At 44.3% G+C, this 17,801-nt stretch overlaps 1 protein-coding gene across 1 annotated transcript; it reads right to left on the minus strand.

The window, feature by feature from the left end:
- Positions 1-10,192: 10,192 nt before the first annotated feature.
- On the minus strand, positions 10,193-14,267 carry DFJ58DRAFT_729576 (uncharacterized protein; the record flags this gene model as incomplete). Its single annotated transcript, XM_041385770.1, has 9 exons — positions 10,193-11,146; positions 11,200-11,694; positions 11,753-11,926; positions 11,980-12,065; positions 12,206-12,765; positions 13,037-13,173; positions 13,242-13,320; positions 13,388-14,182; positions 14,245-14,267. The coding sequence occupies 9 exons, from the start codon at positions 14,265-14,267 to the stop codon at positions 10,193-10,195; spliced, it is 3,303 nt and encodes a 1,100-aa protein (XP_041242400.1).
- Between the last annotated feature and the right edge of the window lie 3,534 nt (positions 14,268-17,801).

Here is a 17,801-nt window from a genome sequence, read left to right on the forward strand (position 1 = left end):
GCACTGCGCCGGTGGCAACTAGTGAAGCGTCGGTGGTAATGGCGAATTGCTGTGTCGGATCGGGGTTTCGGAGGATGGGTTGTTTCAGAAAACAATCTTTCAAAGTCAAGAATGCATCTTGGCAGGGTATAGACCAGGAAATGTGATATCCTTCTTTGTGAGATCAATGAGGGGTCGTGCAATATCAGAATAGTGAGGAATGAAGTTTCAGTAGAAGTTGCAGAAACCTAGGAACAATCTAGTTTCTTTGACTGTTGTTGGGGTAGGCCAATCACGGATTCCATCTGTCTTGGCAACATCCATAGCAATGCAGCCAGGGCAAATAATCATGCCGAGATATTCAACTTCTTGTGCACCAAAGGTACATTTTTCTGGTTTCAAGAAAAGTTGTTCTTTGTGGATTTTGGTGGAGCCCCTTCAGTGACAAATCCCGTATTATACGGGTCACCCAACCTACATAATATCCCGTGTAATACGGGCCAGCGGATTATGGGCTGATGTTATGTATATACCCGATGTTGACGGGTGGGCCGGGAGGAATATTATTTCCGATGGAGACGGGTGGGCCCATCTATGCTGATGTTATATATATCATCGATGATAGCAGATGGGCCGGGAGAAATATTATTATGGAGATGGGTGGGCCCATGTGGGTAATATGTAGAGTAGGATTGACATATATTATAGACCTGAGGAGAGATGTATAGCAAATAGTATTATATAGACGGGTGGGCCGACGTATCAGTATTATTTTGTAGATGGATGGGCCGAGGGAGCGGTGAAATATTTATTAGATAGACGGGTGGGCCGACGTAGGGAAATATTAGATAGACGGGTGAGCCAAGGGTGGGGTGAATTATTTATTACATAGACGGGTGGGCCGATGTGGGGTAATATTAGATAGACGGGTGGGCCGAGGGTGAGGTGAATTATTTATTACATAGACGGGTGGGCCGAGGGTGAGGTGAATTATTTATTACATAGACGGGTGGGCCGACGTGGGGTAATATTAGATAGACGGGTGGGCCAAAGTGCAGAATTTTACATAGACGGGTGGGCCGACATCAAGTAATATCAAGTACCAAGTACTAAAACCCAAAACCCAAAACCCAAAACCCAAAACCTGAAACCTGAAACCCGAGCCCTGAACACCCAGACTCGGGACTCAAGAGACTCAAAACTCAAAATTCAAAAATCACTGGAAAGTCATACATTTTTACGAGTTAAGAAAATTCAAATTTAAGATGATATACATTTTTGTCATCTGGAAATACCAAGTACCGAGTACCGAGACCTGATACCCAAGACCCGAGATTCGGCACTCGGTAGTCAGTGAAATGAGTACAGAAATACATAAGATACTACACATTAGTTTCAAATTTTGACTTGTGAATCACAAGTCTCGAGTCTTGAGACTCGAATCACTGAGTACTGACTACCAAGTACCAAGTACCGAGTGCTGAGTGCCGAGTGCCGAGTGCTGAGTGCCGAGTGCCGAGTTCCGAGTGCCGAGTGCCGAGTGCCCTGAGGCTTCCGGGTATTAAAACACAGATAGCCCTCGCTCTCAGGGGGTCATCAGAATTTAGATCACCTCAAACGGATGTGATTTGGGTGAGATATGAGCAAAATACTATATACGGGGTGAATTTCAACATTGGAAGTTCAATGCTTTCAATGATTTTGATGTCGGGCCTCAATGCTTTCAGGCATTGATATGCAGATAGCCTTCACTCTCAGGGGTCCTTCAGAATTTGGATCATATTTTCGCATCAGGAGTTTGATGCTTTCAATGATTTCAATGTGAGGCCTAGATGACTGTGTTCATTGACATGTGGATAGCCCTTAATGTCAGGAGTGTGTCATATACCATATATCCGGTTACAGATCCGATGATCTGGATCTCAGATCCGATCCAGATCCAATGAACATATCCATCGTCCAGTCCACAGATCCGCTTTGATTCTTATTTCATTTCCTGTTCATATAACTCTAACTATCGTTCATCTCCTTTCGGTATTCCTGTACACTGGTATACCGGTTATCCTTTACTTCCGCTTTGCTTACTGATCCGCTATGCTTACTGATCCGCTACACTTACGAATCCGCTTTTACTTGTACTTCATTCCCGGTTCATGATTCGTGATCCATCCAACTTACCAATACGCTCCACTTAGACTTTGCTTATACTTTCGTACATAGCCTCGCACCTTTGCTTATTGATCATTCCGTTAGCTATCCGTAGTATATAAACCTTGTATATGCGCTGTAGTAGATCAGTTCGAATATCATCTTAGATTGCACTCATTACGTCTGGACTCTAAGTCCCTCCGTTATCCATCCGGACTTGAGTACGCTACTCTTGTCTACTCCGAGACTTAGGATAGATTCCTATAGTCTACATATCCGCCTCTGTCTTCGGACAGTCCTCACCCGTTAGTTTCTAGTCCGGATCCGATCCGGATTGGCCGTTACTCTATACGTTTGATATCCGGAAGTCTTAACGGATCCATTGCAATACTTATCCGTTTCACTAGACGCGATACTTTAGCTCTCTGAAATAAGGGGCAAGACTCGGGAAAGGGGCACAGCGCACGAGCTGAGGCCGAAGCCCTTCGGATCTGATACTACTTGAGTACGGTCTTAACAGAGTGTCACAGAATTCATATGGCCTCACATGGACATATGAGGTAATGTAGGACATTCTCAACACATCAGGAGACACATAAAAACACATCATAAGGCACTACATCATGTCTTCAATAGTCATACCTATGTGTAGTATGATAGTGTGATCTTTAATATACTGTTCAGGCTGACACTCATCAAGTATCACAGGTCTATTGTACAGACTTAGAATAAAATACAGTAGTCTTAACTTGATAGTCATTACACGATAGTCTTCACTTGATAGTCTAATATGATTGTTGATTACTACATAATACATAAGCTGTGAGGGTTAGGATTATTATGGATGATATGACAGTCATGGTTATTAAGAAAGCTTATATTATGCCTAGCAAGTTAAGACTATTGAGTTAAGACAATCATATCCTTAGTCTAGTAAGCACTGTCAAAGCTTGTGACCTTCTGGTAACCGTGTGGCAAAATCATATTTTGCTGATGTATATATCTTGTGATTGTAACTTTCTTGCACCAGTGCAGTGATTGCCTTGAATTTCGAGTTTTTTTTGTATTTAGAGATACATACCACTGACAGATACTGGTTCAGGGACTGGAACAGTACATTGGAAGCCAATATATCATATTATACATAGGTGTGATCATAGCAAACCTGATGCAGTCCCTGATGATGTGTTTTTATGTTTCTCCTGATGTTTTAGAATTTTTCCCACACAAGGCTGACAACAAAGACATTGAACCTGCGAAGCTCAGACACACCCAATAAATTGTATTTTGCTCATATCTCCCTCAAATCATGTCTGTTTGAGGCAAAATATGATCCCCAACATCCCTTCAATAGTATATGCAATATATAAGGATACTAGGACAACAGGATTTATTCCTGTTGTGCTATGTGCTTACCCTTGGTGCAAGGCCTGACATCAAAAATCACCCGATATGTAATATTTTGCTCATATCTCACTCAAGTCTTATCCGTGTGAGACGATCTGAATTGTGACAGGCCCCTGAGATCAAGTTCTATCTGCTTGTGAATGCCTGAATGCATTGAGGCTAGACATTGCAAACATGGAAAGCATTGACCTTACAATGCTGAAATACACACAGTATATGGGATTTTGCTCATATCTCACTCAACTCTTATCCATTTGGGATGGGCTAAATTCTGCCAGACCCGTGAGATCTAGGGCTATCTGCATGTCAATGCCTGAAGGCATCGAGGCTTGATATCAATAACATCAAAAGCATCAAACTTCTGATGGTGAAATTCACTTGGTATATAGTATTTTGCTCATATCTCACTCAAATCACATCCGTTTAAGATGATCTAAATTCTGATGGGCCCCTGAGAGCGTGGGCTATCTGGGTGTTAATACCCGAAAGCCTCGGGGCACTCGGCACTCGGAACTCGGCACTCGGAACTCGGCACTTGGCACTCGGAACTCAGAACTCAAAACTCAGCACTCAGCACTCAGCACTTGGTAGTCAGTATATACATAGTATGGTGCAAATATCTCACTCAAATTATATCCGTTTGAGACAACGTAAATTCTGCCACACCCCTGAGATTGAGGGCTATCTACATGTTTATGCCTGAAAGCATCAAGACCCGACATCAATAACATCGAAAGCATTGAACTTCTGATGCCAACATTCACCCGGTATATAGTATTCTGTTCATATCTCACTCAAATCACATCCGTTTGAGATGATCTCAATTCTGACGGGTCCCTGAGGGCGAGGGCTATCTGGGTGTTAATACCCGAAAGCATCAGGGCACTCGGAACTCGGAACTCGGCACTCAGCACACAGCACACAGCAGAAAGCTTGATTGCAACACTGAAGGCACTGAGGTGGATGAGGGAACACCTCCTGACAGTGATTGAATGCCTGAACGCATCAGGGCACTCGGCACTCGGCACTCGAAACTCAGAACTCAGCACTTGGCACTCAACACTCGGGACTCATTCACCCTGTATCTTGGATTGTGCATATATCTCACTCAAATCATATCTATTTAAGACTATCTAAATTCTGATGAATCCCTGAGATCTAGGGCTATCTGCATGTCAATGCCCGAAAGCATCAAGAGCCGACATTAAAAACATCGAAAGCATCGAACTTCTGATGCCAAAATTCACCCGGTATATAGTACTTTGTTCATATCTCACTCACATCTCATCCGTTTGAGATGATCTACATTCTGACAGGTCCCTGAGAGCGAGGGCTATCTGGGTGTTAATACCTGAAAGCATCGGGGCACTTGGAACTCGGAACTCGGAACTCGGCACTCGGCACTCAGCACACAGCAGAAAGCTTGATTGCAACACTGAAGGCACTGAGGTGGATGCCCGAAAGCATCAAGACCCGACATCAATAACATCGAAAGCATTGAACTTCTGATGCCAAAATTCACCCGGTATATAGTATTTTGTTCATATCTCACTCAAATCTCATCCGTTTGAGATGATCTACATTCTGACAGGTCCCTGAGAGCGAGGGCTATCTGGGTGTTAATACCCGAAAGCATCGGGGCACTTGGCACTTGGCACTTGGCACTTGGCACTCGGAACTCAGAACTCAGAACTCGGCACTCAGCACTCCGGTAGTCAGTATATACATAGTATTTTGCAAATATCTCACTCAAATTATATCTGTTTGAGACAATGTGAGTTCTGCCACACCCCTGAGATCAAGGGCTATCTACATATTAATGCTCGAAAGCATCAAGACCAGACATCAAAAACATCAAAAGCATTGAACTTCTGATGCCAAAATTCACCCGGTATATAGTATTTTGTTCATATCTCACTCAAATCACATCCGTTTGAGATGATCTAAATTCTGACGAGCCCCTGAGAGCGAGGGCTTTTAATACCCGAAAGCATCGGGTCACTCGGCACTCGGCACTCGGCACTCGGAACTCGGAACTCGGAACTCGGTTCTCTGCACTTGGCACTTGGTACTCAGCACTTGGTAGTCAGTGTGTGGTATTTTGCATATATCTCACTCAAATTATATCTGTTTCAGACAATCTAAATTTTGCCACACCCCTGAGATCGAGGGCTATCTACATGTTCATGCCTGAAAGCATCGAGACCCGACATCAATAACATCGAAAGCATTGAACTTCTGATGCCAACATTCACCTGGTATATACAGTGGCTCAAAAAACCGTCCGTATGTTTTGGCATTTTTCACTATCTATAATATTGTGTGAGAACAAACAAATGCCTCAAAAACATGCTTATACCACATTGTAGTATGGCTTCAGGGCTTTCATTGGAGCCCTACACCGTGGGAATCGGTGGAGATATGGTGGAGATACAAGGCTCACAAAATGGTGACTCATGCGGACAGTTTTTTGACTCAAGTATTTTACAGTAATAACCAGGTATTCTAGTATTTTGTATGACCTCCCTTGGCTTTAATTACTGCCTCTATCCTTCTAGGCATACTCTCAATTAATTTCTGGCAATCCTCAGCTGTGATCTTCCCCCATTCCACTGCTACTCTCTCCCAAAGCTCCCATACTCCTTTAGGGGGGTTTTCATAGGCTTGAAGCTTTTTCTTGAGTGTTCCCCAGAGATGTTCAATGACATTGACATCAGGAGACTGTGCTGGCCAGTCAAGAACATTGATGTTATGTTCTTCAAACCATTCCCTAGCTCTTCTGGATGTGTGCTTGGGATCATTATCCTGTTGGAAAATGATATCTTCTTCATCAATCCCTGATTCTGCCAAGCTAGGCAGCAAGTGGTCATTTAAAATGTCCACATACTGCTCAGCATTCATCTTCCCCTCAACCTCAGCAAGCATTCCCACACCATTCCATCCCATACAGCCCCATACCATTAAAGAACCTCCTCCAAACTTGACAGTCCCATTAACCTCTCTGTCTGTTAGGCCATCTCCCTTCTTTTTCCATACATACACCTTCCCATCTGACCCAATCCTATTGATTTTGGTCTCATCTGACCATATAACATGCTTCCAGTCCTCTACAGTCCAGTGTTGATGAGCTAAGGCAAAGGCTAGTCTTCTCTGCCTATGTTTGATGGAGAGAAGAGGCTTTTTCTTCTTTGTTACTGCCTTGAGATGAGCTGCCTTGAGAACATTCCTCACAGTTTGTGAAGAGACAGGGGTAGTGATGGTGGAATTGATATAATGGGTGGCTTGGACAGCATTATCAGCCTTTCTTGTAGTGATATGTTGGATAATAGCCCTTTTGTTGGTAGAGGTAAGCTTGGATGGACGTCCTCCACAAGAGTTTTCCTTGTCTGGGTGGCTTTCTTTGATGAACTTGGCCACAGTGGACTTGCATATTCCAGTTCTAGAGGAAATTTGGCGAGCAGAGAGGCCAGCATAAGACAGAGAGAGGATATTATCTCTTTGAGCAGAGGAGATGACTTTCATGGTGATTATGACTATGATACATGAGATATTCTGGTTTATATAGTTAGATATAGTCATAAAATAACATAATGACACCACTTTATAATTTATATAATAGTGGCATGATTTTTATGGTGTCATAAATAATGATTTATATAGTTTTAATATACACTCAAAAAACTGTCCACATGAGTCATCATTTTATAAGCCTTATATCTCCACCATATCTCCGCCGATTCCCACGGTGTAGGGCTCAAATAAAAGCCCTGAAGCCATACTACAATGTGGTATAAGTATGTCCTTGAGGAATTTGTTCATTCTCACACAATATCATAGATAGTGAAAAATGTCAAAACATGCGGACAGTTTTTTGAGCCACTGTAGTATTCTGTTCATATCTCACTCAAATCACATCCGTTTGAGATGATCTAAATTCTGACGGGCCCTTGAGAGTGACGGCTATCTGGGTGTTAATACCCGAAAGCATTGGGGCACTTGGAACTCGGAACTCGGCACTCGGCACTCAGCACACAGCAGAAAGCTTGATTGCAACACTGATGGCACTGAGGTGGATGAGGGAACACCTCCTGACAGTGATTGAATGCCCGAACGCATCGGGGCACTCAGCATCCAGCACTCAGCACTCGGCACTCGGAACTCAGAACTGAGCACTTGGCACTCAACACTTGTGACTCATTCACCCTGTATCTTGGATTGTGCATATATCTCACTCAAATCATATCTATTTAAGACTATCTAAATTCTGATGAATCCCTGAGATCTAGGGCTATCTGCATGTCAATGCCCGAAAGCATCGAGAGCTGACATCAAAAACATCGAAAGCATCGAACTTCTGATGCCAAAATTCAACTGGTATATAGTATTTTGCTCATATCTCACTCAAATCACATCCGTTTGAGATGATCTAAATTCTGACAGGCACCTGAGAGCGTGGGCTATCTGGGTGTTAATACCCGAAAGCATCGGGGTACTTGGCACTCGGAACTCGGAACTCGGAACTCGGAACTCGGAACTCGGCACTCAGCACTCGGCACTTGGTACTCAGCACTTGGTAGTCAGTGTGTGGTATTTTGCATATATCTCACTCAAATTATATCTGTTTCAGACAATCTAAATTTTGCCACACCCCTGAGATCGAGGGCTATCTACATGTTAATGCCCGAAAGCATCAAGACCCGACATCAAAAACATCGAAAGCATCAAACTTCCAATGCTGAAATTCACCCGGTATATAGTATTTTGCTCATATCTCACCCAAATCACATCCGTTTGAGGTGATCTAAATTCTGATGACCCCCTGAGAGCGAGGGCTATCTGTGTTTTAATACCCGGAAGCCTCAGGGCACTCGGAACTCGGCACTCGGCACTCGGCACTCGGCACTCGGCACTCGGCACTCAGCACTTGGTACTTGGTACTTGGTAGTCAGTACTCGGTGATTCGAGTCTCGAGACTCGAGACTTGTGATTCACATGTCAAAATTTGAAACTAATGTGTAGTATCTTATGTATTTCTGTACTCATTTCACTGACTACCAAGTGCCGAATCTCGGGTCTTGGGTATCAGGTCTCGGTACTCGGTACTCGGTATTTCCAGATGACAAAAATGTATATCATCTTAAATTTGAATTTTCTTAACTCGTAAAAATGTATGACTTTCCAGTTGATTTTTGAATTTTGAGTTTTGAGTCTCTTGAGTCCCGAGTCTGGGTGTTCAGGGCTCGGGTTTCAGGTTTCAGGTTTTGGGTTTTGGGTTTTAGTACTTGGTACTTGATATTACCCGATGTCGGCCCACCCGTCTATGTAAAATTCTGCACTTTGGCCCACCCGTCTATCTAATATGACCCCACGTCGGCCCACCCGTCTATGTAATAAATAATTCACCTCACCCTCGGCCCACCCGTCTATCTAATATTACCCCACATCGGCCCACCCGTCTATGTAATAAATAATTCACCCCACCCTTGGCTCACCCGTCTATCTAATATTTCCCTACGTCGGCCCACCCGTCTATCTAATAAATATTTCACCGCTCCCCCTCGGCCCATCCATCTACAAAATAATACTGATACGTCGGCCCACCCGTCTATATAATACTATTTGCTATACATCTCTCCTCAGGTCTATAATATATGTCAATCCTACTCTACATATTACCCACATGGGCCCACCCATCTCATAATAATATTTCTCCCGGCCCATCTGCTATCATCGATGATATATATAACATCAGCATAGATGGGCCCACCCGTCTCCATCGGAAATAATATTCCTCCCGGCCCACCCGTCAACATCGGGTATATACATAACATCAGCCCATAATCCGCTGGCCCGTATTACACGGGATATTATGTAGGTTGGGTGACCCGTATAATACGGGATTTGTCACTGAAGGGGCTCATGTGGCTATTGAGGTTCACACATTTGCGAGGCCATGTACTATCATGATGAATAGCATTGGACATCGAAGATTGGTTTTGACTCTGGACGAGACTACAGCAGTGAGTACAAGAAGACAAGCAAAACACAAGGTAAGAACCTGATAGAACGCAGATGCCATAATGTTATTTCCGCCATCATTAGTACTAACCAGAGCTGCATCAAAGTCAGTGTCATTGAGCACCAATATCCAGACCATCAACGACCAAAATATTGAGTATGTCATACTTGGTTGTTTGTCTCTATTGATCTCTATCTGGGATCTCGGCTTGACCGATTGACCTCTGCATGTACCTTGAAGTGAGGAACATGATGCATTAAATCCTACACTGCGCAAAACAAAAGACCGTTAATCAGCCAACATCAGATACATCCAATGATGAAATGTCTTCCTCCATCGTCAAGCGACACCAATGAAGCTACCCTTCGCCAGCTCACCCACGTACAGCTGCAAAAGGTCACAAAGTATAATTTGGATTACTTATTCAGGTTCATTTACTCACTGAAGTACAGAAACACAAAGTGAATGCCAATATGAAGAGTGAATTGATTATCAAAGAGATAGTAAAGACGACCAAGCTTGGGGCTTTAGTTCCTGGTCCTTTGTCGCAAATATCAAAGAACTCTATGCTTCGCATGGTGAGATTCAATGTTCGAGTGTGTTCAATGTGATTGTCTCTTGAGTCTCAACTACAAGGCCTCAGAGTCTCAGACAGTTGTTCGAATTCACGGTGTAGCATACATGATTATTACAGCACCAGTGCAAATGAGCAAATTTCACCGTCTTCACCTGCACAATCTCAACCTTGTCGTCATCAGAATCGACCTTCAACATGTGCTTTTTGGCCCTGATGGACGCAATAGCAGGATTGATGGTGTATGTCTGAGATGTGCGCCCAAGGTTGACAGCTTTATCAATGCCAAACAACATAACTGCAATGTGGAAGGGACCATAGTGGCGATCAGCCAAACATGCACTGATCTCCCGATGTTTGACGGTTATATCCTCTGGAGAGAGCAACGTCCAATGCACCAAAGGCAGCCCACCTTTCCAAATTCTGTGCGATAAGGCACTTGCAAGGCCTAGTCGCACAAGAAGGAGTGGCCCGATCCCTTTTGCAATGTTCTTCGAATTCCAGATGGTGGGGAAGCTATTACCACTTTTCAAATGAATGCACAAGGAGCTTGTTGGGGCGTACACTGCGATTATATAGGCAGGCACCATGGCGATGAACTGGCTTGGCAGTCTGCACCCTTTGCGACTGCGGCGGTGTGGCTTCCATGGGAGAGCGCGTATTGCCTTTGTGAGCATGACAGGATTGGTCACATTCCCTTGTGATTTATTGCTGTCGGCGAAGAATAAATCAGGAAGAATCTGGCTGACATAAATACCGGCGATGAGTGCGATCTGATGCAGAGGTTTATTGATGTCGAAGTTTGCAAAAACCCACTCATAGATCATACTCACGCTAGGCTTGCTGCCAGCTGTTGGGCCTCTTGGGAGCTCGATGCTCTCAATCGCGAATTCATCAGGGAGACGAGAGCGAAGGATGTAATCGGCCAATGACTGCAAGGTGATCAACTCAGCAGACCAAGCTGTCCTGGTATCTGTGACCTGGGCGCATTGAGATGCATTGGCCGCAGCATTGCTCAACTGGGTATGATGATGCTCAATAGCTTGTGAGTCAATGGCCTTTCTAGATTGACCCAGGAATCAAAGACAGGCTTCTGACGCCGTCTGCCACACAGTCCTGCTGCACCATGCCAGGGGATATTGTTGATATGAAGATGATTGGCGGCGATGATGAATGCTTCCTGCAAGAACCTCTCTGAAGACTGTGTAGAATCCTGCGGGGCATATTTGCGCATATATGTTAGAGTGATGCGAAAGACAGGAGTTGAACCCCCATTGAAGATGAGAGGAGTGGCGATGGTGACAGGGTCGGTCCCTCGAGACATCTCACAAATGAGGCAAGCAAAGTCTTGGATGGAGAGTTTGTCCTTGGTTGGATTTGGCGATCCCTTGTGGTGGGCAGTGGATTTGGAAAGCATGCAGGACACTAAATGTTCATATGCCTTATCAACATGACCAAGAGGATGAGCAGTTGCAAGCCATTTGCAAAGTCCTCTGTGCTGCTGTGATGCATGGAGTTCCCCATCGATGGCATCTTCTGCCTCCATGGCATTGCATGCAGTGGTGACCTTGTTCCAAGAGACTCTTTACCAACCACAAAGGCCTCATGAGACTTGTAGCCATTACTTTTGAGTTTCCAGTATGAGCATATGCCAACGTGCATTCGAGGATGGAGCATAATTCAATGACTTGAGGGGCAGGTTTACCACCTTTGGTGAGGACAGGCAGGAAATGTTCCCATATACATTCGAGCAGGGACGTGATTGGATAGGTGGTCCATTGATAAACATGGGGAAATGCCTGCAAAGAAGGATGGTGAGACTTCATTCATATGATGTATAACAGCGGCGTACTTCAGCGGTCAACACAAACAGGTGTGGGCGAATGGCCTCGAAGATGGTAGGATGCGACCAGTAACTTGCCAAGGGTACAACCATGTCTCAATATATTGATCTTGGGCAAGATGCATTATGTCAGTTGAATCGAAGACCTAGACATTAACGACTCACAATCCATTCTGCTTCACCAACTTCAAGGAGTCTAACTGGAAGATATATATGTTCTCCAGATGCAACGCACAGGGAACGTCATTTACATCGATTTTGTTATTGTAACATTGGTGAGGCAAGAGCAGACTACACTCTCTAAGAACCATCATATGCGTGGTCTGAGTGTTGCGTGTAGTGGCATAAGCACCCAAGAGGGCAGAAGTGATGTGACCTTTCTGAACATTGTGTAAGGCGGCGGACAGCCTGATGCAATGCGAGATCTCATTGTAGAACTGGCAACCGCTAGCCAAGAGTACAGTTGACATGAGCTTCTGAAAATTGTTCAAATAGTCAAGGTCGTCATCCAAAGTGTGGTCATCAAATTCATCTCGACCAATTGTGTCTTGAGAAATGGCTTTACAAATTTTTGACATGAATGGAGCGAAATGGGGTAAGACTGCATTGCATTGGATATGACCATACTTCCTCAGGAAAGCTTGAGGATAGACATTGACGCGAGGAATATGGAGATTGTCATCGTCCATGATGATATCAGGATTGAGGGCCATGTCATCATTGGTAATCATTGCAGAAAACAACTCTGTGATAATCTCGAGGTTGACAAGAACACCGCAAGATTTTACATTATGGCTGCAGAGACCATCAAAGCGGGGAATTCGATGATCATCTTTGTCGTAGATGTTATTTTCTTTATTTGTGTCAGGACCTCAGGCAAGGAAGTCCTCCAAATTCACTGGCTGCCAGAAGGATGAGTTTGGGGAATCATATATGATGTTGTGGGCTCCCAACAACTCATCCTCAGGTATTTGCACCCACCGAGACACTGGTTTACAGCTGGTGACAATGGCGGGTAGTTATCAAGTCAGAGAGCGGGTCACAGTAAAGGATGAACAGTACACACGTGAGATCCGTGGCAATAGCCATGGACATATAGCGAATGTCGGAATATTCGCGCTCCGCTTGCCAGTTTGCCCTCTTCAACGCCTTGAGCAGCCGGATCCAAGCTCTCAATTGCTTGGTTTTGCCCATACCTGCACGCTATGGATAAAGGTGCACAGGATTGGAGCCAACCATCATCCTTCCAAGATGCTGGCGCTTTGTGAAACCCATTCATCCCAATCTGATACGATGTATCTGTGGAGGGCCTTCAAGTCCTCCAAATGGAGGTTGATGATCAGCTGATCACTGAAAGGGAAACCTTCAATTAGCCACTGAAACTCATGGCAGGGGGTGTGTCACACTGGAGACTTACTACAGGTTCGTGACCTCCTTGACTCTCCACTGCATAAAATCCTCGTCGGTTCCGTATGTATGCATGATATGGATAGGTAGGGATGATATTTGTGCCAATGTCAAGGCAATAAACATCACAGCCATGTGATAGTGAAGGGATGACAGATGTGTCTCACCATGTTTCTTTTCATTTAGCAAAGGAGCCTCGTCTGCAAGAGAAATATCCTTGATGTGTGTCAAGGGACAAAATCCCAACCACAGCTCACAAGAAATGCCAGTCCCAATTGCCATCATCGAGCCTGTAGGGTCAAAACCATGCTTGCCAAACTTGGGTTTGAACTGTTTGTTATTGAGACAGAAATCCAGAGAGACGGAAAAGGTGTGGTCAGAAAGAGTGTTCAGGAGGAATTCATGCAAGCCAATTGCACCTGATACGACAAGGACAAAGTCAAGGAAATGTTTTGATGCATCACACAACAGACTGGGGTGATCGGGGGCAAATGTGAGATGAGGATCAACGCGGAGATTAGTGTGACGCAGTAATAAATTTGCTGCAGTTGCCTTGTCCTTCTTGTGAAAGACTTTCTCGAAGGCTGACAGAGGTAAGGTACAAACAGGAGTCTGTTCCAAAGTATGGCCGGTTGTCTCCTGGCCTTCGCAGGCAATAAACATGCTGTGAAACACCTCTTCCTGCGGTACAGGATTGTTGGATTCCACAGCTGAAGGGACATCATCAAGATTAAATGGACTGCTTTCGTCTATCGCATTAGACAGCAATCCATCATCTAGAATATCAGAATCGTCGTTGGTGGTACTGATGTGCCGGAGCGCTCGGACATTAGAAAATGCCATGTATACTCGCACTCAACAGCTTACCTGTCAGCAGCGTATTGAGCCATAAGGACAAGTGTTGAGGCTGAGTGGGAGGTGACCTGAGAGACAGACTGAGTGGTGGTACCGTTTATAAGGACGGTAATGGACTCCGCACGCAGTTCAGTGGGTATGAACACAATACAACATGTGATTAGGTCAGCAATGAGTGCAGATGACACAAAGTGAGGTCAACAGCTGATCAGATGTCAAGGACATTCAATGTCTCATAGAATAAGGGAATACCCAGAGCATTATCAGATGTGTCTTTCTGGATAATCCCTGGCCTTCTTCTACTAGTAGTGACACTACACATGTTTATTAGTGCATTGATAGCGACAAATTAATGTATCAGCAAAAACCACAGTATGCGCCTGATCTGGTGTGACAATCATACCAGCGCTAGGCGCGTATGAGTGTCATAGGCATATTTTGCCTTGTCTAGAGGAAAAGAGTAAGGCGCTAGTCACCAGCGTAATTCAGCTCCCAAGCTATCCGCTTTAGAACCACTTTTCTCCCATAGCACGCTACCTGGTCCAATGCCTAGGTATTCCATCCTCCCATGTCCTGCCTATGTCCACCTACCTCCGCTGGTGCGTTATTTTTCCTTGAATGTCGCTACTCATCAGTCGCAGGTCTATTTACATGTATCCTCGTGTTCCACAGTGCAGCATGTTTTATTACCTGTCGCTACATCGTGCCCTTGCCAGTGTCGCTACTATTCTCGCCTACGCATTCCCGAACTTTTACGCAGTATGATAAAATGTCCCATTGCACATACAGTACAGTACTTCCCTTCCCCGGACCTTTGCTGGTGTCGGAGTCACTTTAGTCGCTATATCTTAGTCTTGGTGCAATCGATTCCACTCTTGCCAAATCCCTTTGATCGCGTGTCGCTCGACTTGCTTTAAGTGTGCGTCACTAAAGTTCTCCCTTAAGTCTGACTTTCGCAGCGTCGGGATCGCTATCAGTAATCGAGCTATAATCTAGTCACTATCGGGCATTTCACTTGCACTGTCTTACCTTACTCCTCACTTTCGCTCCCTTGATTTCTTCTCGCTGTCGCTAGTCGGACGTTGCATAGCGCTACCGCATAAAACAACTTGCATAGCGCTTCTCACTTATACACACGTTTCTCTGTCGGAACTCACTTGTCGCTGATCGCTATAGCACTACTCATTGGTTTTTGGTCTTAGGTCACTATAGGTTATTAGTCCTTCGCGCTATCGCTTCCCTTGCATATTAGTAGGGAGTTGCTTCAATAGCAGTCCTCTTGGGTCAAATACTACACTCGCGCCTATTTGGATAAGTAGCGCTAGTTTCTAACTGCCTAGTTGCTATTTCTCTTTCACATCGGCTAAGGTTGGTTCAGGACCCTTGCATATACAAGGGGTCGGTTTCATAAGACAGGTCAAGGAGAGTGTCCTCGACTTGAATCAAGTTCAGACAACTTAAGATTGGTGGTCTTAAGCGAAGGAAGTTCCAGGTAAAACCTAGTAAGATTAAAGTAAAGAACTACAGTGTACAGAGCAGGTTTATATAGGGAATGGTAACCACTTCAGGGCAGGTGTGAGAATGCAAATGAGTCAGAGATAAGAGACGAGTCAGAGATAGCAAGAATAGATCACCTAGCGATGGTGAGATAACGATTGTGGTGTAATACAATGAGTTAGAGATAGAATGAATGAGTCTAGCGGCAGCACTATGCGGCATGTGATGTAATACAAGTAAGTAAAAGAGAAAGAAATAGGGGCGTATACAGTGACTGTAACAGTAACAGTTGTTCCTCTGCTCATTACCCCTGTTGCCCCTGTCTTGCAACCAATTCAACATCCTCCTTCCACCAGCTCCACCATTGCCATTGCCAAACACCACAGAAACTTATTTGGGCCAGCTGTTTAAATAAGCAATTTGCTGAATTATCCGACAAAGTAGTTGGTCCTGCTCTTAGCAAAGCCGTTTGTATGATCCTGGCAATGGTTGAATGGATAGCGGGCAAGACCAGAGGTCTCTCCTCTCCCTGCTCTCACCACCCTCGTGTCTTGAAATGCGGGTCTGTTGAAGACTATGATACCAAGCCTGAACATGAGGACGATCTCACCCCTTCCCCTCACAGGAAGTGTCCAGGAAAGTGGGGTACTAAAACCATTTACATGTATGTCTGGGTTACCTCTTTGTGCAGAAGGGACTAATCAATATTAATTACAGGACTAATTTCATAAATATCTTCGGGAGAAACATCTTCTGAATTCCAAGAATGGTCCTCTACCACAATAATCTCTGTTGCATGTGGTCGAAGCATATAATCATGATAAAGATAACCCGCCAACTTTGGACAAAATCACTATTGATTGGCAAGACTCCTTGAGGTCCTCTGTGTGGAACACTGAGGTGATCAACTTGCTAGTAGTAGACTTTCAAGAAAAAGTCAAGACAGGTAGTTTCCCATTGGTAATTTTCGACGACAATACAATGAACCTCAATAACTTGCACATTCTTTGCATCAACAAGCTCCATTGTACTCAACAAGCTTATCAAGAGCACATCAAGATTGAAGGACTCACAGACAGTCAACAGAGGGAGGTCGCTACCCATGACTTATCTACTCATAACAGTCAAAGGCAACACCTAGATCAGTGTAATACCTGTAAACATGGGGTAAGTGGATCTTATTCCTTCCACCATTTTGTCTCTAATGTCTTTGTAGATGCTTGAAAGATGTAAGAAAATCGTCGAACAAAATCGCCACCGTAATCCTCAATCTTGGGACATGATCAGGCACATAATTGATTGGCTTGATCTTGACGGAATGAGCTGGGGATGAAACTGATACCCCTCTTGGTGCGAAATCAAAGATTGTGAGGTACATGGCTATCCTGTGGATCAGCCCAGCCATCACTGATCTCCTTCACACTGTTGAGTCCTACATTCCCGCAGTGTACGAGGAGAACATGTCAGTCCCAGTCAGTAACTCATCACTTCTTTGTCTCATGGAGGCCAAACGCACTTCAAAAAATTCTATTGCAATTGCACATCTCCCCTGCAATTTGTATGATGACAATTGGTTCAAAGCTCATTCAAGCAGTGCATGGACAATGCTTGATGCGCACAAAGACTTTAATGTCCCACTTTTGGTTCGTCTTTGCATTTTTAAATTTAAAATGTTACTTATGAACTGATAGGATGCCTATCATTCTGTGAACGATATTCATTGGTGAATTTGCATCGCAGATATTCTAAGTGTACTTGTATTAGAGTGTTACACCATCCAAATCTGTATGGCACTTTTTCTATCGTGTTAGACTTGCTACAATGTATTCTAGATTATTACTACATAAATCTTGATCACAGTCCCCACAAGGAATACGCACATAATGACAAGAATACCCAGTCCACAAATCGTTGTGGATAATTATTGAAGTTGGTGCGTGATGTTCGTTTCACTGCCAATATTAATTGTCTATAATGTTCATTGTCCACAGTATGTCCACAGTCCCGACTGTGGGAACTTATCAATCCCAAATCAGGATTCACTACAAATAGGTGTCTAGTACCTTGGGATT

The sequence above is a fragment of the Suillus subalutaceus genome (genome assembly GCF_016647625.1).
Source record: "Suillus subalutaceus strain FC151 chromosome Unknown DFJ58scaffold_75, whole genome shotgun sequence".
Lineage (NCBI taxonomy): Eukaryota > Fungi > Basidiomycota > Agaricomycetes > Boletales > Suillaceae > Suillus > Suillus subalutaceus.